General features: G+C 44.1%; 2 protein-coding genes across 5 annotated transcripts in view; both read left to right on the top strand.

The window, feature by feature from the left end:
* The first annotated feature begins 364 nt into the window (after positions 1-364).
* On the top strand, positions 365-18,584 carry ADSL (adenylosuccinate lyase). The gene is made up of 13 exons (XM_075500167.1): positions 365-610; positions 5,273-5,476; positions 6,623-6,667; positions 7,448-7,527; positions 9,850-10,021; positions 10,323-10,369; positions 10,760-10,850; positions 11,681-11,750; positions 12,776-12,923; positions 14,991-15,081; positions 15,646-15,735; positions 17,948-18,124; positions 18,442-18,584. Exons 1-13 carry the CDS (start codon positions 455-457, stop codon positions 18,526-18,528), a joined length of 1,458 nt encoding a protein of 485 aa, XP_075356282.1. The 5' UTR covers positions 365-454; the 3' UTR covers positions 18,529-18,584.
* A 2,196-nt stretch (positions 18,585-20,780) lies between these two features.
* SGSM3 (small G protein signaling modulator 3) overlaps positions 20,781-23,326 on the top strand; it is a 30,991-nt gene continuing 28,445 nt past the window's right edge. For 2 of the 4 annotated variants that reach the window (XM_075500152.1, XM_075500123.1), the window contains exons 1-2: positions 20,785-20,907; positions 21,856-21,902. The gene's annotated coding sequence lies outside the window, so the exon portion shown is untranslated. Of the gene's footprint in view, positions 20,908-21,855; positions 21,903-23,326 lie in introns of all 4 variants that reach the window. The other 2 variants (XM_075500113.1, XM_075500133.1) reach the window with 2 other exon arrangements.

The raw sequence follows: 23,326 nt of genomic DNA, 5'->3' as shown, positions 1-23,326 counted from the left end.
GTTTTTTTTGGCTTTTAAACAGCTTTTTTGTTTTATTTTATTTTTATTTTTTGAAAGATATGATTGTATTATGTGCAACTCAGTTGCTTACATTATAACTACAAAATATTTTTGGGTTCCTGGAAAAAAAAAGAAAAAGACTAATAAATGTGTTTGGCTGCTAAGCATTTAATACTGGTGGTTTCTGCACCTTTATTTTGCCACGCGTGTGTCCTGCCGCTGTGCCCTCGCCGCCATCTTCGGATCCCTCACCCCGCGCGCGGCCTCCTCCGCCGGGGAGTGCCGACCCCCCCCCCCCCCCCCGCGCTGGGCGCGCGGCGCCGTATTCCGCGCCGGGGGCGGGGGCTCCTCGCGACAGCGGGGCGGGGCCGACGCCCGCCCTTATCCCCCGCTGCCGGCGGGCGCGCTGCCCCGGGCGGCCGTGATCGCTTCATCGCCTCGCGCCGCCGCTGCCATGGCGACCCCCGGTGCCGAGGAGGACGCGCTGGCGCGATACCGCTCTCCGCTGGTGTCGCGATACGCCAGCGCTGAGATGGGCTTCAACTTCAGCGAGAGGAAGAAGTTCGGCACCTGGCGCCGGCTCTGGCTCTATCTCGCCCAGGCTGAGAAGGTAACGGCGGGACGGGGCCGCTGAGGGGGGAGCGGCCCGGAGCCACCTCCGTGCTCTGGCGAGGGACGAGGGCTGGGCCCGGGGGAGAGCTGCTGCGGCGGAGCGTCTTCACGCCCCTGTCCCGCTTCCCTTCAGTGACCCCTGAGGGCTCTGGCGGGGGAGGGCCGGTTACCGGCGGGTGTGAGGGGCGGCTGTTGGAGCAGCTCGCCGCCCCTTTGCTTCGCGCGCGTCGCTCGTTGGGTGTCTGCGGCGCGGGAAGCAGCGGGAACCGCCCGTCGCGCCTTCCTGGAGCTGCCCTTGGGAAACGGGAGACCGAGCAGCGACCTGGGTCTGCCCGGGGCGAGCGGGAGAAAACTGACCAGAACAACCTTCAGGCGCCTCTTCGCCTGTTCCGGGGTAAAGGGGGGGCGGGGGGGGGGGGGGGGGGCGTAGAAGCCCAGTTTTACACAAGCCTTTGTACGCAATCCTCTACGTACCTGCCATCCCTCAGCAAATCACCTGTTCTTGTCTCATAGCCTCCCCCTTGCACTTTTGCCCTCTGTGTGAAATTAGTTTTGTAAAAGCTTTGCTAAGCAGGGTTTTTTTAGGGGGGTTGCCTTCTGAGCAAACATTAGTGTCCTTCTCTAGTGCTTGGCTGTTTACTTTTCAGGAGGTGTGACCAATGAGACGTGCTCTCTTGTTCAATCAGATTGCTGTCAGTCTGTGCCAACTGGACCACCCCATGCATCTGCAGCCAGTTGTTTTTAGATAGCCCTTATTTCTGAGATAAGTTCACTTTTGGCTGAAGTGAGCAGTACAGTTACCCCAGAAATACTTATGATGCTTCTGACAGGCCGAGTGCTGCAAAAAAACCCTGATAGCACAGAAGATGGGTATCAATTCAGCCATGAGGAGGCAGAGACTGAGAGTATGTCCATATGATTGCAAGCTGTTGTGTTAGTAGAGTCTATGGAGTTAATATTTTTAAAATGTAGCTTAAGCTAAACCTTCTTTCTTTGAATTTGGTCCCAGTTAGGGGTGTGTGTACAGCCCATTGTTACTACTCTAGTTGAGACACAGTCACTTTTTAAGATGGACTAGCTTGATTCCTTGTGACTGTTGGCGTACCCTGAGAAGAAGGCTCATATCAGGTTTTTGACAGTGAAGACACTGTAATATGTTCCAGAGGTGGGTGGGGGAAGACCCCCACAAAAACACTGCCTTCTGACAGGATAGCTCTCAGACTCAATAGCTGCCCATTTGGTTTGTGCACAAACCTTCAGTTTCCGTTTTCAAAGTACTGGGGTTGTCAGGAAGCAATCCAAGCACTAGGTTTGGCTGTTACTATTAACGTAAGGGCAGAGAAGCACCATGTTGGAGAATGAACAAGCAGTGCACAGTGTCATTAATGTGTTCCTTCTCCATTCAAGGATCATACCACTACAGCAGCCTCATCAATAGTATGCTGCACCAAACGTCACGTTTTAGAAGCTGAAGATGTAATTATACAGCTGCGTTAAATAGGAGTTGTCTTCTGAAATAGCACGTGCTAGGTGTTATCACAGTTGAGAAGATGCTGGAGTGAGCAGACTGTGTAGGAAGTGTCAATACCAAGAATGTACGCTAAGGAGCTTTGCATATTCAAAGCATGATAATTTAAACACTGTCATATCAATTCCAGCAGATAATAATCACCTTTTCTACTGTTCAAGAACAAAATGCTTTACATGACTTGCCTAATAGGAGAAAGCAAGCTGCTGAAAGAACCACAGTGAGTCTTCTAGGTTTCCACTCCCAAGCCCTGAACTTGGGGTTCCCCTGTCTGTTGACCCTTGCTTTCCCTTGCATTGCCACCATAGAGTTTTATTCCCAGAAAGCAGAGACAGATCTTGCAATTTCTTGAGCACCCTTTTTGTAGTGGGAAGAGGGAGACTACTATTTTTATCTGTCTCCTCATTCCAGAGGAGTTTGTCTTCTGATGTCAGCTCTCGACTGAAAGAGGAGGAGTCAGCTACTTTCAGCACCTGTTATCTCTGTCAATGATCAGTTAGTTCTAGATATAAGCAGTTTCCTCAGGTTCCTTATCGAAGATACATAGTATTTCTTTTTGGGTACATTTTATGATAAAGTAATGAATGAGCTATGGGCAATATTTACTACAGTACTTATCCTCACTTTCAAGCCATTTATATGTTGCTTCGCCAATCATCCTTATTGAAGATACATGATATTTCTTTTTGGGTACATTAAAAAAAAAAGTAATGAATTAACTATGGGCAATACTTATTCCTGTTCTGTAGTAAATCAGAATATTAAGAAGATCTAACCATAAGTTTTCTGAAAGCTGCAGGGAAGTAGTAAAAGAGGGGACATGCAGTTTAGTGATGAAGTTTTAGGTAAAGTACAGGGCCGGGTAAATGCTTTCAATAGTCACCCTACCTATGGGAGAAATTTTTGAGTAGTCTACTTGGAATATGTGAAATAAGAACTGAAAAGTTATTTCACTGGAAACTGGATTAGACAGAAAATCTTTACAGTTTGTGTTTTGTTCTGTACAGCAGGCAATAGCAGGAGTTTGAAAGAGGAGACTCAGCAAAATGAGTGATTAGTAAGAGAGAGCTCCTTAAACTAATCTTTTCCCAACTGACAGTAGTTAAAGTTTGGGTTAAGACCTGAAGCATGTGAATTCATACCCATCCCAAAACTCTAGTTTATTTTTTTAACATAAATTCCTTTGTATTATGATACCTCTATTAATGCCTCTTTTTTTTTTTTTTTTTTTTTTTTTTTTAATCCTGAACTCTTGACCTAAACAATGTGTTATTTGAAAGACAAGTACAAATTTAATGGAGCTCTTCGTTCTGGTAGAAGTAGCTTTGACATCCTGCAGCATTAAACTGACTAATAAAGTCTTTTGTGCATGTAGAATCTGAATTTTTTCTCTGTATAAGAGCCTATGATAGCTCCCAATCTAATTTTTTTTGTCTAATTTAAGTTTTGGTATTTTTCTGTTGTATGTTCTTTGTTAGAGGAGCAGCCCAGTGTTCTCATTCTGCTTGCAGGAGACATTCCATATCATCTGCCTGCTGTGCTCTGCCCTTTAGGAATAGAGGTGAATGAACAGTCATAGTTGTTACAGCGGCGCATCGAAGTATTGGAACAGCCTCAGAGGAATGACACCTTAAAAGCGCAATCCGGAGAGCATGTCACTGACCTGTAGTTTCTTTGGAGAAAACTCTATAATCTCCCTCAGGTAGTTTTTCTACTTAATTTTCTTAGGAAGACAGGTTTGAAGGATATCCGCTTGCTTTCCTCCTGAGGTACTGTCAGTATCAGCAAAAAGTCATAGGGAAGAGGCCTCGTGTGATGTTTGTGGGCGCATGAGAACAGCATTTGCCTTGGCACTGCCCTACCTTGTATGTATTCCTATGACAAGTAGTCCCTTTTCTTGGGGATTATTTCTTTCCTCTCTGCATGGCTGTCAGTGACTGCATATGGTGGTCAGCTTTTCCCAACAGATCATGGATGTGTGAACAAGGCATGAGATTTTAATCTTGGCACAAGACTGTATTGCCTGCTGAGTTGCCTGTGTGCTGTCAGGCAGTTACAGTGTGCATCGGTACACCTCAAAGGCAGCAGTCTGTGGCCAGGTGCTTTTCCTTATTCATATGGGCACTCATGGTTGTGTATACACTTGCAGCATCATATTTTAAGTTGTGTGGGTACTAATTATCTGATTAGGACCTTAAAGACACATCTGCTTCACTTGCTGTCTTCTCTAGTTCCAGATTCCACATCTGCAAAACATTTTTTTAGTCAGTTTGATTCTGAACAGAACCAGCTTTTGAAATACTTTATGTCATTGGAGCTTCCTGGCTGGGGACTTGTAGTTCCTAATGTGCAAGACAATAACTTTTTGATTTGGAAAAGGTAGTAATGCCAAGTTCATTGTGAGACTCTTAAACTCCCAGTGTCAGGAAAAGCCATTTTTCTCAGCTTAGTTAACTTGTGCGAGTACAGAGCTGTGCAAGAATAATACCAGTGTATAATTCTGTGGTTTGATAACTTTCCCTGTTTTTAAGTCAGCTTGCTGAAAAAGTTTAGCAAATATTTTTTAACGTGAACTAGGAGCATTTATTTCCTGCTTCCAGATTAAGTAACTCATTTCCCAAGCTTCCAGATTCAGACTGAGTTGAAGTATTTTAGGACTTTTGGAAAGGTACAAATATATGTACCTTTCCATATGTTCTAAGCCCACTGTTTACAGTTGTGTAGGTCTAGTTGTGGTCCAAAGAGTTCTTCCTGACACAAGCTATCTTGTCACATAGTAGCTGGATTGTACCCACCCAAAGGGTAAATTTCATTAAAAGAAGTTAAAACTATACTATTTTTATATCACTTTTCTCCACATCTCTAATTTTTGTAGTTGTCACAGGGATGTTACATGATTGAGTGAAGTATTGAAGCCCAAGAGGAAAATCTAAGCATGAACACTGTCCTATCCTATTGGAAAAGGTTGGACAACCCTAGAATGAAAGCATTTGCTGTTACAGCTCTTGATTATGCCAAATTGCCGTGCTTCCGTGACATGTCATATGGGAGCAAATTGTCTAAACAGCTTCTGTCTCAATTTGGGTTGTCTCTTAAGACAAAAAAAACCAGATAGTTCTTTTCTCCTTGCAGTCACTTGGGCTTCCTATCACAGATGAGCAGATACAGGAGATGGAAGCAAATCTGGACAACATTGACTTCAAGATGGCAGCGGAGGAAGAGAAGAAGCTGCGTCACGATGTCATGGCCCACGTTCACACCTTTGCCCACTGCTGTCCAAAAGCTGCAGCCATCATTCACCTTGGAGCAACTTCCTGTTACGTAGGGGATAATACGGTAATGTAATATTTTCAGTTTCCTGCCTGCAGAGCTGGGTGAAACAAAGGTACAGTTGCTTACTTGATAGCTCTTTATAAACTTTTCTTTATCAAATAATACTAAATAGATTTTTCAGGCATTTTTATTAGTTTTACTGTTGAAATTAATTCCCCTTTATCCTAGCTACCCTAGAAAGGCAAGTTCATCTTGCCTTCGTTCTTTTGATATGAAGCAAGATCTGTCTGGAAACTAACTGTTCCTTAAGCTCTGCTTGCCTGTTAAATATTCAAGGAGATATGGGATTGTGAGTTGCAAATGTGTGCAGACATGTGTGAACTGTTGGTTATGCCAATGGGACAAGAGTTCACTGACTTACAAAACAAGGCCACTTCTGATATATGCAGCCCATGAGCTTTCAACTGCTGCTTGGAACCCCTGTATTAATTCAGGGTAAATAAAGCTTTTCAGTGGCCAAGAGAACAGATAAGTATGTTGAGTGAAAAAGGAAGTACCACCATTCTACAGAACTGTAAAACGTTTGTGAAAAACCTGTCTAAAACTGAGTGCAAACTAAAGCCTAATTTCTCAATATATATTGCTGTTCCCCTGTGTCCAAGTCATTGCAACTTCACATCCGCTTCTGTCGTACGAGAAGCTGCTGCGTGATTATTTTTACCCTACTCCTTTGCAAGCCTGTTTGGCTTTTAGGTAGTACCACCTTCCCTTGTGACACTTGGCACCTGGCTGTACCTCCGTCTCAGAAGGAGTAGACAACTGCTGCCTGATCAGTCCACTTACTTTCCTGCTGTCTTTAGCCTACGGTGCCTGCATTTTCCACTTGAGATGAATGATTTAGTCTGTCATTCCATGGGCATCAGGAGCATCTCAAAATAATAATTCATACCCAGTCAGTGGAAATGGGTCTTCTACTGCCCAGTATGACTTTCTGTGGATAGTATAGAAGGAGCAATGATGGATCCAGCATTTTTGTCATAAGCAAGTTCACTGCAAGTTCTGATACAAGAAGGAAAGCAGAGCTTTCATTTTAAGAAGAGACTTTTGAGCAGACAAAGCATATTTTAATTATCTGTGTCCTCTCTGAGAGAAGCCATTATGTCTGGTCCTTCAGACATGGCCCAAACTTCCTTTCTTTGCTTCTTTCAGGATCTGATTGTCCTCCGTGATGGGTTTAACCTGCTGCTACCCAAGGTGAGAAGGCGGTTGTGCACAGTATCTCAGAAGTGGGCAGCGCTGATGTCCTATGAATAGCCTGTATTTAACTTGGATTCTCCTAAGCCTTGCTGGGGAGCTAGGAGGAGCTGTCTGTTCAAGTTATTCTAAAGAAAGTGAACAGTTAGCTTTCCTTTCTCAAGTCTTTCCTCAAAGCTTCTTTGCTCACCATGGGAATTATAAGCAACTCATTGTTTATCTGTGCCACAGGTACTAGTTTCAGAAAACAACTGTATTGCTTTCAGGGTCAGCTTAGGCATCCTCTTAACTATATTCCTAGGAGCGTGTCAGCATTCAAGAAGCTATATAATACAATTTTCTGAGGTCAAATATAGTGGGAGCATAGTGCATTGTTGTCTATCTGACCTAAGTGTCTTGGCACCCAATTTGCCCTGGACTGTACATGTGTCAATTATACCCCAAGCAGCTTTATTTCTGACCAATTCCAGGAATAAAGAAAATACCCAGGGATAAACCAACTGCAGGATTGGGTTGGGCACAAGGACTAGACTAGTTTGAGCTGAAGTCCAACCACTTGTATCGTCTCTTGCTTAAGTTTTGTAGCAAGCGAAAATAATGTGCATGCCCTGAAAAAAAGGAACACACCCTATTCTACAGTTAGAGGGGGTCTTCAAGGATTGCACAGTTGTTTCCCTCTCCTTTTTCTCACAATGTTGTTGTGCTTAAGCATGCCACCTTCTGCTATGGGGTTTTTTTCCTCTCATTCCACCTCTTTTCTATCCTTCTTGCATCCACCAGCTTGCAAGGGTGATCAGCCGGCTGGCCGACTTTGCTGAGAAGTATGCTGACCTGCCTACTTTGGGCTTCACTCACTACCAGTAAGTAGCCATCAGCCTTTGCTTTCATTTTGTCAACTGTGCTTTGGTTAAATTGACCTGCTACTGATTTCTTTCATACTTCTTTTTCCCATCTCTGACCAGCGGCACTTGGTACTGCTGGATGTCATTAAGACATTGTTGGTGGTTCAGGAGTACGTGCCTAACTCCAAACTTGTCTCAGGAAATCGAACTGTTGCTTTGACTAGCTGTCAGCAGTTGTTTTAACACAGCTTCATAAGGAACAACTTCCTGGCGAACATAGATGTGTAAATTCTGGGCTGTTTCAAAAAGCATGACTGGGAATCGCAGTAAGCCTGTCTTCAAGTCACATTTTCTTTGTGTTTGTTTTTCTGCAGCTAAGTTAGTTTCAGCTGCAGCTTAAAGGTTTGTTACTGGCTGTTTGTTACTACAGCTACTCTCTGTCACTATTGCTGAAACTTTCTTCTGAAGTGATGATTCAGGATCCATCAGTTTTCGTACATCCCTATATGAATCCCGGGGAAAAGTCAGGAAGAATTTCTTCTGTTTAACAGGGCGATATAATTCTCTGTGTCTTAGGAAACTTCTACTTTTTGTGCAGCACTTCTGACATTGAATTGAATAGCATAGCATAGCATAGAATATTTTTAGGCAGACTACTGAGTCAAAGGATGAGATCTGGATAGGTCTGTTGTTGGGGCAGATAATTCTGCTGCTTCATGAAGACAGTTTGCTTTCAGAGGTGTTAAACTGTACACCTTAAAGTAAGCCTGGATCTTCTACCCCGGTGATACGGAACACCAGAGGCAGGGAAATTAAGCACAGGTCATGTCAGACTCAGTGTCTGGCACTTTAAAATTTCTCCCAAAGGAGGGTGGAAGCATCAGGTCAGGTCTCTGTCTTGCTGTATATGCCATGTCGGTTCAATCAGCTCTAGTCCTAGGTCCTTCTTCATCTGCAGCTTTTCGGAGGTGTATTCTCTGGGCTCAGTTTTGTCTTGGCTTTTGGAAAGAGTACAAAGGAGTATTCAAGAAGTATATGCAAGGTGAAGTTGTAAAAACGAAGGTGAAGAAGGCATTGATACCTTGGCCTTTTCTGTGTCCTTTGTCAGCAGGTCCTCTGCCCCACTTACGAACAGGTCCATGTTTTGCCTAGCCTTCCTTTTGCTGCTTACGTACTTGCAGAGGCTTTTCTCGTCACCTTTCACGTCCCACATCAGATTAAACTGCAGGTTTAATGGGCTTTGGCTTTCCTAACCCCATCCCTGCAGTGTTGGACAGTTTCTTTGTATTCCTCCTGGATCACCTGACCCTGCTTCCACATCTTGTATGCTTCCTTTTTATGTCTGAGCTTAATCAGGAGCACCTTGTTCATATACGAATGCTTTTTTGAAATAGTATAGAGGTGGTCTCTGGAGTTCATGTGGATAATTTGAAATATTTCAACTTCTAGGCTCTGCTAATACCCCCATTTTCTTCTGAAAGCATTTGCAGGGGGACAGTGTGGTTCAAGCTTACAGATATTTATTTCAAGGTGGAGGTCTTACAAAAAATCTTGTCTGACAGTACTGTTAATTATTGCACGTTTGCCCAGAGGCCAAGGAATGCGTTTTTATAAATAAAAAGGAACAGTCCCTTAGAGAAATCATTTAAAATCACAACGTGTCCGCAGATGTTTCCGCACTGAGAAATGCACACCAGTGCTATAAGTTAGCCAGGATGCCCCCTGTGCCCCGGGCGAGCAGAATTAGGGTGGGGGATAGACGCACCCCCGGTTTCTCCCAGCCCCCTGCCTTCTCTCCTCCTGCGGGCAGAGCCCCGGGCGCGGCGCGGCGCGGCCCGCCGGCCGGCAGGGGGCGCCCTCCGCCAGCGGAGGCGCGGGAAGAGGGAGGCGGGGGAGCGGGCCCGGGAGGTCGCGTTGGTCGCGCCGGCTGAGGCTTCTCCGCTTGACGGGGCTCTGGAAAAACGCCGTGAAACCCGTTCTAGATATTCCGACTAGTGGGCCTGCGGTCACTTTTATTTAAGAAACTCAAAAGCTGTAGTAGGGAAACACCTTCAGATACCCATTCGCACTTATTTCTTAATCCCCTTACGCGTGCTGAAACTACAATTAGTGTTTTCTCTTGATGTAATTACATCTAATTCCTGAAAAAAATTATCATCTCCTCAGTACCGTTTACTGGCGATATGTATGTGCTGTTACATCTTCCTGCGCAAGCCAGATCTTTTTAATTTCTGCTCGGAGGAGTCAGACCAACCTGCAAGGAGGTCTTAACAGTAGACTCCTCCTGGAGTTATTGTGCAAATTGTGAATGAGTCGCATTCTGTTCTTGGTTCTTTTCAGACCTGCACAGCTCACCACTGTGGGGAAACGCTGCTGCTTGTGGATTCAGGACTTGTGCATGGACCTGCAGAACCTGGAGCGGGCTCGGGATGACCTGCGCTTTCGGGGTGTAAAAGGCACCACTGGCACTCAAGCCAGCTTCTTGCAGCTCTTTGAGGGAGACCATAGTAAAGTAAGTCAGCTCAGGGCGTAGACTTGCAGTCTTTGCAGTTCTCCCCTCTGGAATGCCCTTCTGTTTGGGGGAACATGGAGATTCTGGCATCAAATTCACAAGGGCACTGCAATCCCTCTGGGGCCCACTGACAGGGCCCTGTGTGAAAGTGAGCAGAATTTGGGGAGGGGATGCTTCCCAGCAAGTATAATATTTGTTGACAGTAAACTGAGAAAAGCAAAGAATCCTTTTTGCTGTTGTTGACCTTCCTGAGTTGTTGCATTCTGAGCTCTGTTTGTTTTGGTTTTTTCTTCACCCTGAGGTTGAAGAGCTGGACAGATTAGTGACTGCAAAGGCAGGATTTAAGCGGTATGTAACAAGCATGCTTAGTCACCTAAATTTGATGTTAACAAAGTGTGACTCCTGCTGTCTGTGTTGGCCCAGATTCCCGTAGCTGCCAAACTGACATCTGTGCTGCTGTTGACTTATCTCCCTTTGCCATCTTCTATTCCCAGTTGCAGCTTCCCGCAGGAAACTTCACCTCCTAAATAGGCCGCTTCTACTTGTCTCCCTGTCAAAGCATGGCTGTCCATTTTCCCTCTGCTTTTCTCTGCCCAAAATTGACAGCCTGAATCCAAAGTTGTTCTCGTCAGGGCAGAATGACAACCCTCCACTTTAAAAGCCATGCCACTCCTTGCTCAAAGTCTTGCAGTACAGTTGTATCTGTATGGAGCACTCAACTTCTGTGCTTATTTTTAGGGCTTATATGGTCACAGGACAGACCTATAGTCGCAAGGTGGATATTGAAGTCCTGTCTGTGCTGGCCAGTCTTGGGGCATCTATACACAAGGTGAGCACCCTATTTGTATACATTGGGAAGAAGGGGAAACGTATTAGATCTTGAAGAGAATGTGCTCATGGTGCAGAACACTGTTCTCAAGAAATATTAATTGGTGTTCCTTGTTCAACTGTTCTCTTTGTGATCATGTAAATTCACCACTGGGTACATGCCTAGTAATCAAACCTCAAAGATCTTAAGACCAGTGGCAAATAAAGCAAGTTTACTGAGCAGATTCTAAGATGGGTTAACAAATCCCACGCCAGATATTAGTCTAATCTATGCTAAATTGATCCAATTAGAGTAAATGTCTTTCCTAGTGGTATATGAGTTTTTAAATTTCACCGTTTGCTCCTAGTTAATTGCTTCTCTGATACTGGTGTTATTCTCTCTGTCCTTGTGGATTCTTTTCATTGATTTATTTCTGTTCCCTCCCTCTTCCTCCTCCTGGGCTAAAGTGATCTGTGGTATTTTCTTTTGGTTTGGCTGGCTGGTTCAGTGAGCATACATTATCTGTGTTTGCAAATCACTGTGTAATTTTTTTATGCATTTTCACTGTTCCCTCCTGGTATCTCTTCCATTCCCTGCAAACATTTGCCATTCTTGGAGTCCTGTTCTATTCTAATATAGTGCACACCTATTTTTTCCTTATGCTTTCTTGACTTGGATTTTTAGGCTGGGAAGTACAATCGCTGTGTCAATTTTTTTGTCAAATTTTTCACTGTGTTCCCAATTTACTTCTCAGACACAGATGCAAAGACTTCTCCAAGAACACTAACAGGAGTATATATTGGTGTGTGTTAGTTTGGTTCTGTTTGTTAACTTCTTGGGCTTTTTTCTAGATTTGTACTGACATTCGTCTTTTGGCCAACCTGAAGGAGATAGAGGAGCCTTTTGAGAAAGACCAGATTGGTAAGGGATGGGAGACATTTCTTGTACCGGTGTGTGTATCTTTTCATTTATGTTGGTGCAGCCTTTAAAGCAAATTTAGAAATGTCACTGACAGAAGTTGCTTTAGATTAACTGAGGTTTGACATTGTTAGTATTTTGGGTCCTTTTTAAAGAAAAAAAAGTCACTATACCCAAAGGTTTCTGGATATTAAGTAATTAAAATCAGATTTGTATTTCTGCACATCCTGGGTTTGAGGGGAGAGCAGAAGCAGTCACATATTCCCCTCAGAGGAGGACTTGGGTATGAGGAGTACTTAGTGTTTTCCATTCCTCATGAAGCTAACTGGAGCTGTAGGTTTTCAGCTTGACTCAGCATTTTGGTCTTTATAAACAGACAAATTTGGAACAATGAAACTAGGCTGGACCCTTGGCAGGAGAATACCAATTATGTGATTCTGACATTGGTAGAAGGGGAGAAGGAAACATAGAGTTTTGGCTCTTGGCTGGAAGAAAGTTCAGACACGCACCCTAAATAGTTGCATAGGATTGAACTGGCAAATTAAGCCTTAGTTGTATTTGTTACTTGAATCATTCTACATTCTATGGTTGGTTTTGATATCCATTCACCAGAGCAATGGGCAGCAGTATAAGTATCTGACTTTGAAGGACAATGTTATTGAGCAGATGGGGTCTTGAACACTGCTAAAATTGCCATGGGTAGCCTAGAGAGATGGTGCTAAATACTGCGTTAAAAATTAAGTCCATTTGTTCTTTTAATGTGGTAGTACTTCTTCTGTTTTGCAGAATTGCAAAATATCTTCTCACTTTTTTTGTCTCCACAGTTGGATGTTTCTAATCTGAAGGGGAAGTGTGGTGGTGTCATTTTCTTTATTCCATTTTGTCCTTAGAAAATCATCATGTTTTGAGGCTTTAGTCAAAAACATGATTCCTGACGCATTTTTCTTATCTGGGGAAGGACCTTCATCTCTTCTTCCTGAATGCACTACTTCTATGTCCGGTTTTCATCACTCTTTCTCTTTTCACAGGTTCAAGTGCTATGCCTTACAAGAGGAATCCAATGCGTTCAGAACGCTGCTGCAGCCTGGCTCGACACCTGATGACTCTGGTGCTGGATCCCCTCCAAACAGCCTCTGTGCAGTGGTTTGAGCGAACGTTGGATGACAGTGCCAACAGGTTTGTTTAGATCATGCAATGCTGCAATTTCAGAAGGTCTTGTACAGGAAGGTCTTTTGATGTATTTAGAAAATACTATTTTTAAACTAAAACCACAAGTTACCACCTTGATGAAAAGCAGCTTCAACAGAATCTAGAGACTACAAACTGGTTTCCTCTCTAAGATCACATGAAAACTTAAGTTTTTTTAACGTCAAGATCTTCTGCAAAGTAAACCAGCAGAGAGAGGGAGGGATGCAGAAGCCATGGTAATAAATTGCTCTCATAGTCTTCCTGTTTCAACAGCATACTATAGCAGTTCTTACATTTCTCAAATTTTCCTCCCTGCCTGTTTTGAATGTGTTTTTTGACCCTGCTCCTCTTCACTTCTTAAGAAATAATTCAACATTTTATCTGTAATCCCTTAACCCTCCAAATAATCTAAAGAAGCTTATTTTCATCTCTTGCAAAGTGTTGTTCTTTACAAGAAGTAGTTCAGATCCTAAAGAAAGAGCACAAACATTGTTTTTTTTAAGTAATGTTTCATGAAAACCTCTGCAGGTCTTTTAGATACTGCTCAGCAAACTTTGCTTTGTTTTCTGATTCTTCATTATGACTATTTTGAGAGGAACCAAAAGTTATCTACAATTATTTTCGAGTAAATTATAGCAATTAAATTCAATGCTTCCATCTTCCAGTTAATGCTAAATTTGCATAAAGCTCATATTTACCTTTGAAACGTTTTAAGTTTCAAAGTAGTCTTCTGTTGCTGAATTTGATCTCCTAGAATCTTGGAATTTTTAGATCTTTAGATTTCTAAGATATGGGGCTTGTGGAACAATCATCAGCAGTTTTGGCTATAGACTAGTGTTCACATTGTTGATGAGAATGTTATTTTAAAAAGGTCTCCACAAACATGTCTTCATAAAATTTCATGAAACTGTAGAAAATCTTTTCCCAAAAGGACTTTACTCCACAGCTGCTAGTCTTGTTAAGAAAAGAGCTGCCTAGGCAGCAGAAAACAATGCAAATTTAAGAAATTGGATACTGTTTGATATGGTGTGTTTATTTCCCAGTAGCTACCAAGTGTTGAGAGATGTACTGGAATGTTTCAAATTTTATTTTCACCTCATCTGATAGAAAGGGTCATTTGTCCACTTCGTAATCCAGTTAAAAAATTATGTGCCTTGAATTTTTCTTGTTAAAGCTATAGTGTCTTGAAAGGAGAGAAAGCCAGAGAAAATGCAATCAACCTACAAAACAGCAAAGTCCTTTTGAAGAGAGTGTGATAGAATTGGGGGCCTTAAATGTAGCACAAGGTTCAAGTACTAGTATATTTTAAAAGATCACAGTTTAGAATGGGCCAGGCACTGCTGTCACAGATGGATGATACTGCAATTGCTGCACTGTGGCACAGAGCCTTTTGCCTGATACAAGTCAGTCCCCACTACTCCTCTCCTTTTTCTCCTTTCCTTTTTGTCATTCTTTTTTGCAGGAGCCTCCTTTGTGACCAGGAGCTGGTCTCTTGGAGGAAGCCCCCACCAGATGCCTGGATCACTTTGAAAGTTCCCCACTAAGCACAGCCAGGCACAGTTTGACAGTGCAGCATGTCTTATCTGAGACTATCTTCCCCTGTGTTCTGTGTTGCCCCGTCTACTGATCCTACTTCTGGAGAGTAGGATCAGTAGACGGGGCAACACAGAACACAGGGGAAGATAGTCTCAGGTGTTTGCTAGCTCTGTAAGTTGCTGCCCTCTTTCCTAGCTGTGTAATCATTTAATTATCTTGGAGCTTTCTGTGTGCGCCTTTACCCTTTCTCTTCCTCTTTCTCCCTTCTCTACTGACCAAAAAAAAAACCCCGAAACCCTCCCATCTCCCCAGCTTGAGAGCTACTGCTACATGTTCTTTAGCTTTCCTGATTGTGACTTTTAAGCAACAAGAAGCACCTATAAGGAGAACAGTTCCAGCTTTAGGGCCACAGTAATGCTATTTACAGAATTATTTACAGAAACTAAAGAGCTGGATCTGAGGTAGACTGGAACATGGCCTTTATTGCTAACTGGGGCCCTGGGTATGTGTGTTTCATAGGCGCGTGTGTCTGGCTGAGGCTTTCCTCACAGCTGACATCATTCTGAGTACACTGCAGAATATCTCCGAGGGACTTGTGGTATATCCAAAGGTAAAGCAGGAGATAATGTGTGCAGTGTTGCATCCTTGATAATGCTGCAGCTGTGCCAAAGTGTATAAAAATCCTCCCACTCAAAGGATTACATTTTTATCTGTTAGTTCAAATGGCTTCTGAATTTTGCTCTCCATTCTCACTATATTTTCACTGTTTGCAGGACAGACATGAAAGGGTACTTGTTGAAGCCAAAAGGTACTAAATTAAAAATTTCTCAAAAAGGATATTTTTCCCTGAACTACATGATGGATCTGTAGAACTTACCACCAAAAGATACTGCCAAGGCACATCTCATACAGCCCTGTAACTTACCTACAGGTTAAAAAAAAAATTAATTGTACATCTTTTCCACAGTAATGTCCCTTACAAGATATAGATTCTAAGTATTATCAGCTTCAATATCTGGATTTCCATAGCTAAGTTCAAAAAGAGAAATTATCTTTGCATCATTGTCCAGTCCTGGAGATTCAAAGGGAGAGGAAAACTTCACTGGGAGTCCCAGTTGTCTACAGAATTGCTATAATGCTGTTTCTTTTTTCTGTTTGTTTTGTTTTGTTTAAGGTGATTGAGAGGAGGATCCGGCAGGAGCTGCCATTCATGGCCACAGAGAATATAATCATGGCAATGGTGAAAGCAGGGGGCAATCGTCAGGTACAAATGCAGTCAAAAATACCTTTGTTTGCTGCCTGGCATTTCACTCCTGAGAAACAAAAGTAACTGGGCTCTTGTCCTGACCATCTCACCTTTCTTTGTTCTCCACCTACTCCCACAGGGTTATTAATATTACACTGGTGCTGCAAAGCCAGACTCTGCTGTCTGAGCAGAGAGCAGTTGTGGAGATCCATATTTACTGTTAGGAACACTGTGTGTTTGAGCTAATCTGGCTGTCTGTGCTGGAGAAGAGGGAGACCTATTTTTATATTAGATACTAGTAGGCGTTTTCCTTTTGTAAATGTTTGAAGGAACTTGGAACACAGGCCAGGCTTCTTTAAATGGAACATGTTGGCAGTTGGCTACCGTATAAATTAAAAGAATGAATCAGTGCTGTTAACGAAAAAGCAAGTAAGACCATTCTGAACCATTCATTCATGTATCACTCTTCCCTAATTCAGTATAGTGCTTTTTATTATTAACTTCGTTTATGGTCTTTCATTCAGTTTTCTGTGTTCAAGCAAATTGAAATAAAATGTTTTCCTTAGTAAATAAATCCAGACACAATGAGATTATATTTCTTTATCATTTAATTTCTCAATTCAGTTTAAAACTGATAATCAAATTTATATCTTAATAAAACAGCTTATTTACACTTACCTTCAGATAGTAATTTTTCCTTCTATGATTATTTCCACATCGGGGACAGAAGTTAAACTTGCAAGATAGTAATAGTGAAAGGGTTTGCTAGAAGCTTTGAGTAGGATGTGTGGTTCTAGTTCTCTGAAACACTTCTGGCAACTCACCCATGATGTTAGTCAGGAAAAATCCTTTTTCCTTTTTTCTTTCCCCCCGTGTGTGTCTGATGTTTGTCACTGGGTCAGTCAGCAAGCTTCCTAACTAAACTTATTAAGGCTCACATCATGTGGATAAGTTTCATTATCTTTTTAGCTGGTTCTCTTTCTATAGTATCCCATACTTACCTAAACAATCCTCTCTGTTTTGATTAGATTGAAGACTGAATTTCATTTGTGTTTGTTATTGGCCTACCTTCTTTCTGGTGCTGTTTAATTACAAATCTGTAGAGTTTAGTACACTTATAAAATCTGTTCTTATTCACATTAGTATGTTCTGTTTTCATGTGCTGGGAACTCCGGAACAGCGCATTTTCTATGCTTTCCCACCTGATAGCATACAAACTCACTTCCTTTCCCCACCACTGAACAGCTCCCTCCCCTAAACATCCAGAAGACAGATCTGTTCACCTGAGACGGGTCAGTGCTGGAGCAAGATGGCCTTTGGATGGGGGAAACAAGGAACAGGAGATCCTTTTCCTCCTAATTGAAGATAGATCAAGGATAATACATGTGAGGAGAAGATTCTTACGTGGCTGCAAATGCAAACACATGACTTTAGGGCCAGCATGGCAGCACCTGATTTTGCAGGTGGTCCCTGACTACAGTTGGGTTCCCTTGTTTTTACAGATTGATTCCACAGGAAATCAAGGGATTAGGAAGTGTTTCAGAAAAATTGTTAGAAGGGTTTTGCCGATCATAGTGTCATGTGAGGTTTGTTTGGGAGAGAATGTCTTAAGGCCCTCAGGTTTGTAAGTTTTTTTTTCCCTTCAGTCTGTCCTTATGTAAGCCATGGTTTACATAGTCTCGCTGCTCATTAAGTTAGACAGGTTCTTTTCCCTTTTCCAAACCTGTAGAGGTTTTACATTGTTATGCTCCCAAGATGGGAGCATAATGGGATACAGGGGATGACTAGTGGTGAAAAACGAATTCCTTTATTACCATTCATAGAATATTTTGGGAACAGCTACTATAGTCTATCTTTGGAAAAATCATGCAAGTAAGGAATAGAACAACTGAAAAAAAATCCTGTAGTGACTCCTAAGAGTATTTGGGGAGTTTGAGGAAGTGTAAAGGATTCCAGTGTCGTAAGTTTGTGGTATAATTGAACAGGGAACGTATGTGTCAGTCATACTGTTTTAGCCTCAAAGGGCAGATGTGGAAGGATGAAGAAAATCTGTTTTAATATAGTAGTATATGAGACACCGCAGTCCAAGCTGTGTCTCATTTGTAAGCTGTCCAGTGCAGTATGCTTTGATGTTTCTCCCTCCTGCACAAATTAGCAGGATGAACATGTGCTGTCAGTAGCAATGGAATGACTTCTTTCTTTTCCCCTCCTCTTCCCCCTGCTCCTACAGGATTGCCACGAGAAGATTCGTGTTCTCTCGCAGCAAGCAGCTGCTGTTGTGAAACAGGAAGGGGGTGATAATGACTTCATTGCCCGTGTCCGCGCTGATCCTTACTTCAGCCCTATCCATAAACAACTTGAAAGCCTGTTGGATCCCTCCTCTTTTACTGGACGTGCTCCTCAGCAGGTAAAGTAGTGGAAAGAGGCTATGGGTGTTACAGGTTGTAATGCAATGTGTTGTTTAATCCTGCATCCTCTTGTGTGCCAGAGAGCGTACATAATATCTACCTCTGCCCATACTACTAAGGCAGACACATTTCTCTCTTTTGTTTTCCTTGGCTTCCTTGTCTTTCTTTGTGGGCTTCACATTTTTGACCACGGGTGTATCAGACTGCTAGGTGTCTCTGTGAAACAGAGACCCCAGTAAGACAAGCAGGTCTGAATGGGGAGGAGAAGGGAACCCTTTCTTTTGCTAATTTTCTCTTTCCTGTCTTTCTTGAACAGGTGGCAAAGTTCCTGAAGGAGGAGGTTCGACCAGCGCTGATTCCATACCAAAGCAAAATGGGTGGGAAAATTGAGCTGGCACTTTAGGTATATTCTGCAAAAGTGTGTGGGTACAGGAAGATAATAAAAGCCTTATTGAACCAGGTCTGTTTACTGTGTCACGTTATTTTGGTTCTCTACAGTACGTTTAACCCCCAGAGCTTACAGCCACCTGATTCCAGATGGGCTTTTCATTCTTTGCTGTTTAATCAAGCTTCCATCTATTATGTGCTGAGTTACTGAGAAACGCTTGATTGTGACAAGGTAACTTTATCACAGTACCTTTCACTGGCCCCTTATAGAGCACTGCCAGCTGTTTAAAGAGCAATGCCAGGTGCTGCCTGACATTCATGTATGACTTGTTGAAGAGCAGGGGGAAGGGGAATTGAGCCCACTTCCATTTCCATCTTATTCATCTGCTCTTAAACTTTCTCCACAGGTGTCTCAAAAGATGAGAAAAGGTTGTCCTGGCTTTCAGAGTACTGTGATTTGGGGAGCAAATAGGCCAAAACATTAGGAATAATGAAAGGGAGAGGCCATGGAACTTCTTGGCTCATCAAACTGGTGGTCCTTCAGTGCTCCCTTGCTGGTTTAATACTGTACCTGTGGCTCTGTAGCTTCTGAAAATCATATTTACAGGTGTGGGTTAGGAACCAGCCATTGTGATTTACTTTTGCAGGTCCTTTGCTGTAGGTGATTGATACTGAATGGCAGGTGGACTCTGGCATGTGAAAGTCATTCTGTACTGCAAGTAAGTTTTGTCTGATAAGGAAAGAAAAAAGATGTTGGAATTCATTGGATGCCAGAGAAATTCAAGAGCTTTGGTCTTATTTCTGACCCTGAATGTTCTGTTTGTAATGTCTGTGCTTTACTGGACATCCAGTACTGGACCAAACTCTTCTCCCTTTGAATTAAACTGGAATGATTCCCTTACTCCTTCTTTCAGTGTTGTTACATTACAGCCCCTTTCTTTTGCCTGAGTGCAATAAAAAGCTCCCTCTTACCTCTGTTATTTATTCAGACTCTCAGAGATTACATGATCAGAATTACTGGATTCTTTTTTCAAGTGTGATTGCTGGAGAGAATTAAGAAAAGCAGAACTAATTGAAAGAAGCTACCTGCTCTCCTTGAGGCCATCATTGTTTAAAGAGGATTTCAAAATACAGTATGTTTTAATAAGGCTTGTCTATATTAAGTAGTCAGAGAAGTGGGAAGCTTCAGGCCATGATCTCCCCTCATCTAGATTGCTCTGGCTTTACCTTGCCTCTAGAGTATGGCATTCAAAATGTCTCAAACATTTATGAGTTTTATGGTGTTTAAAATATTGTGCCTGCTCGTGCTATTAACATTTAATTAGCCAGCTGTTTGAAAAGGATAACTAATTGAACACTGGTAATTTGCAAACTATTACTCAAATGGATAGCCAAGAAAGAAAACAGATAGATGTGGAAGTCCTCCTTTTTTGGTCCTCTTTCCTCCTCCTTTGTGGGATTAAAAAAAAAAAAAAAAAACAAATAACCTTGTGCAGAGAAAAGGAACAGCTAACGTATCTTTTCTCACCATCTGGAAATAAATCTTTGTGCTAGGTAGAGGCTGCCAGCTGCGAGGCATCGGACTTGTTTTCCTGGAAAGTTTAAAAAGAATAACAATGACACAGGGAAAATGTCACCCTCGTGGAAAACTGTGGCATGATATGCAAATCCTTTTGGAGATTTCTACCCCTCTTTAGAAGAGCTTGGTGTGGGACCTCGCTTTCTTTTTTCCAGTGGAGTTGGCGCAGGCACCAGCCAGTGATGTAGTTCCCCCTCTCCGGGGTTGTTGGAGTAGGTCGCCGAGAAGTGCTTCAAGAAGCAGCTCTTCACAAAGTGACGGGGCCAGATCACTCTTCCAGTTCATCAAGCACTTCCATACGTATCCCTGTAGCCCATGTCCGCGATAGATGCGACCGGTAAAGCGGCAGTGGGTCTGTGCCCTCCTTGGAGGAGAAATTAATCTAGACCTGAATGATGGAAAAGAACCGAGTAGCTTCTCCTGCTGCTGCCTCCTTTGAGGCTGGTAGGGGGCTAAGCGCCGCCTTCCCCAGCGCTTGCTCCCGCCACCCCAACTGCACTTCTCGCAGCTTCGTGCCACCTCTTCTGTGTTAGGGGACAGGAGGAGCCGTCGGTATTGCTCAACGCCTGTCACCGTCGCCGACAGACCCCTTTATGCGGTCCCCATGCTCTCTGGGTACCGTGTGGCAGCGGCGGCGCCGGCCCCGCCGCGGCCTACAGCCCCCACAGCACCCCGCGCCGCCGCCCGGATGCCGCGCATGCGCGCCGCGCCGCCCTCCAGAGCGGCGTGTGGGGCCGCCGGGTCGGGGTCGGGCGCCCGCCCTGTGGGGACAGCGCGGCGGGCGGGCGCTGGCGAGGACGCCGCTGACGAGAGCAGGTGAATGCCGGTGGGGCTGCCGCGGCCGAGCCGGGGGTGGCGGGCAGCGCTGGACCGGGGGGGGGGTCCTGCCGTCGGGCGGCAGGGCTCGGCGGGCCCCCCCTTGCCCTCCGGGGCTCTCAGCCCTGCTCCTTCCCCCGCGACGGTCGGGCTCCCCAGTAATGGTCGCGCCACCTCTGAGGCGCTCCACTCACACCTCACCCCTGTCCCCGTCCCCCCACCCCTCCCTACTCCCCTGCGGTGCCCCTCGGGCAGTGGGGGGGGGACTAAAGCGGCTGGGGCGGCCCTGCTGCCGAGACCGCGTGTGGGGCGGGGGGTGCGCGGCCGCCTCTCCGCTCCCCGGCCCCTTCCCGGGCAGGGGCGGGGGGAAGGGAGGGAGCCCCCCTCCCCAGCCCCTGGGCAGGCTCCCGCTCACCTGCTGCGCTGACGCAGGGTCTGGGCTCCGGCGAGTGACTCATGTTGTGCACAGCTTCATCGTCAGGCTCGGTTGGGTTGGTTGGGGCGCGTTCGCCCTGTGGGCGTGCTCTGCCTGCTCCACACTTGCCCAGGCTTTGCTCTCTCTCCCCTACCCACCCCTGCTCCCCGGGATATGGCTCTCCCGTAACCTGCCTTTTCTCCGCTCCGCGGCTGTGACTCCGAGGAGGACTCGTCCGTCCAGCTCTGCCATCCTCATTTGCCCTCCACACCTGCGTTTTTTCGGAGGTGCCCCAGAGGAGAGAGAGTCTGTTTCCTGTCTGGCTGGGGGAAGGAACAATCATGAAACAGAGATGGAAATATGGCAGTATCCTCTAGGCAGCGGGCATAAATAGACACTCTGCAGGCCCTGTGATTGTCAGCTGTAATAAATGTTAGGAGGAAGTCGGGAGACAAATGCAATTCCTTGTACCTGCTCATGTAAATTCAAGGGAGTGAAGAACCGTCGCAACACGGATTTAAATCTCTTTGCAGGCAGTGGCTGTGGGCTCCGGGACAGCTGCTGTCTCTTCACAGAGCTGGTAAGGGTGGGACAGGAAAATTTTCTTCCCTGTGTTTGCTTTTCTTCCTTCCAAATTTTTTGAGGGATGTCTGAATTTAGGCAGGTACTTTCCTTCTAAACAAGTAGATTTCAGTTTGGTGTGTGGGTTTTTTATGTGATGTCATAGCTTCCTACTTCATGACGTCTCAGCCTTACTCTGCATGGCTTGCTGTGATGTTGGGGGGGGGGGGAGTGGTGGGAATAAAGTAGTAAAAGTGCCTTGAGGAAATGGAGGATCCTTTAGTGCTAATAGATGGGAGAGGGAAGCAGTCTTGCTGGAATTAAGAACAGTAGGTGTTCAATAGTGAGAGGCTGGATCTTAAAATCATTCAGGAAGGAACTACCAGCCTAGCAGGAGTGGGGCACTGCTGTGCTTTTGCTGAGATGTTGATCAGAATACAGTTGCTTGCTGGATAATCTGAATTCTAGAGTAGTTTTTCAGTTGCTACAGGGTCTGGAGTGGTGTCCTGGAAAGAAACAGTCACTGGAATGAACATCTGTTTCATTATGTATTTCCGGATTCGCGCACTGTGTGCGTGGCTTTCCCTATGCAGAAACAAAGGTTGGATTCCTACCCCAGAGAATTCATAAAGTAAAAGGGAGGGAAGGGCATGAGACGAGGCATGACACGTAATTAAAGAGGTCAGGGTGGGGACTGGTTGTGTCATGTTAGTATAAAGTTATGTTAATTCTGTATTTAACAGATTAAAATGATAGGTGCCACCTTTCTTGATTCCTGTTTAGGATAAAGTTTTGATAATGTGTCTTGGTAATCTCAGGGAGATGTCATTCATAGTGATGCTTCCTCAGAAGAAGGACAAAGGGAATCCATGAGGGGTAGCAGAGAGGAGGGGCATATTTCTGGAGGAGAAGTGCACTGGTCAGGGATGATAGAGTTAACATCAGCTAATGAGGTGAGGGAAGTACTGCATGCCTACTCAGGACTGAAATGATTCTCCAATTTTGGGGTCTCTGCTAACGTCATTTAGGTTTTTATTCTTTGCTGTCCTTTTAACCTGTTGCTTGCTTTTCTGCAAGATGGTATCTTTTGCAAATATCAATATATTTTGAATAAGGGACCTTGGTGATCTTAAAAGATAGGCAATAATAAAAATATTTAGCTCTTAAAAATCAGCGTCTCTTATGTGAGGTGGCATGGTAACAGTAGAGATTATTGGTTAAGGGATCTGTATGAAATGAGCTGCCAGTCTCAGTCCCATTCTTAGTGAATTGGTTTGTGCATTGCAAAATTGCTGTTTGGTATTTGGGATGCTTTAACAAAGGAATTGGTGAGTTTGCCCCTCCCAAGTGATACTGCATTTGAGATTGTAACTGTTTTGGAAATGATTGGGAAGATGTCTGTCTTCCTGGCTGTTAATTGCAAACTTCTCACCAAAACATGAG

Source organism: Mycteria americana, chromosome 1, assembly GCF_035582795.1.
Source record: "Mycteria americana isolate JAX WOST 10 ecotype Jacksonville Zoo and Gardens chromosome 1, USCA_MyAme_1.0, whole genome shotgun sequence".
NCBI classification, from domain to species: domain Eukaryota; kingdom Metazoa; phylum Chordata; class Aves; order Ciconiiformes; family Ciconiidae; genus Mycteria; species Mycteria americana.
This window is presented reverse-complemented; position numbering and strand designations above follow the sequence as displayed.

Coding starts and splice junctions, on each gene's coding strand:
- ADSL (XM_075500167.1), top strand. CDS start 455: ATGGCGACCCCCGGTGCCGAGGAGGACGCGCTGGCGCGATACCGCTCT. Junction 11,751..12,775: donor TTTTGAGAAAGACCAGATTG/GTAAGGGATGGG, acceptor CTCTTTTCACAG/GTTCAAGTGCTATGCCTTAC. Junction 15,736..17,947: donor AAGCAGGGGGCAATCGTCAG/GTACAAATGCAG, acceptor CTGCTCCTACAG/GATTGCCACGAGAAGATTCG.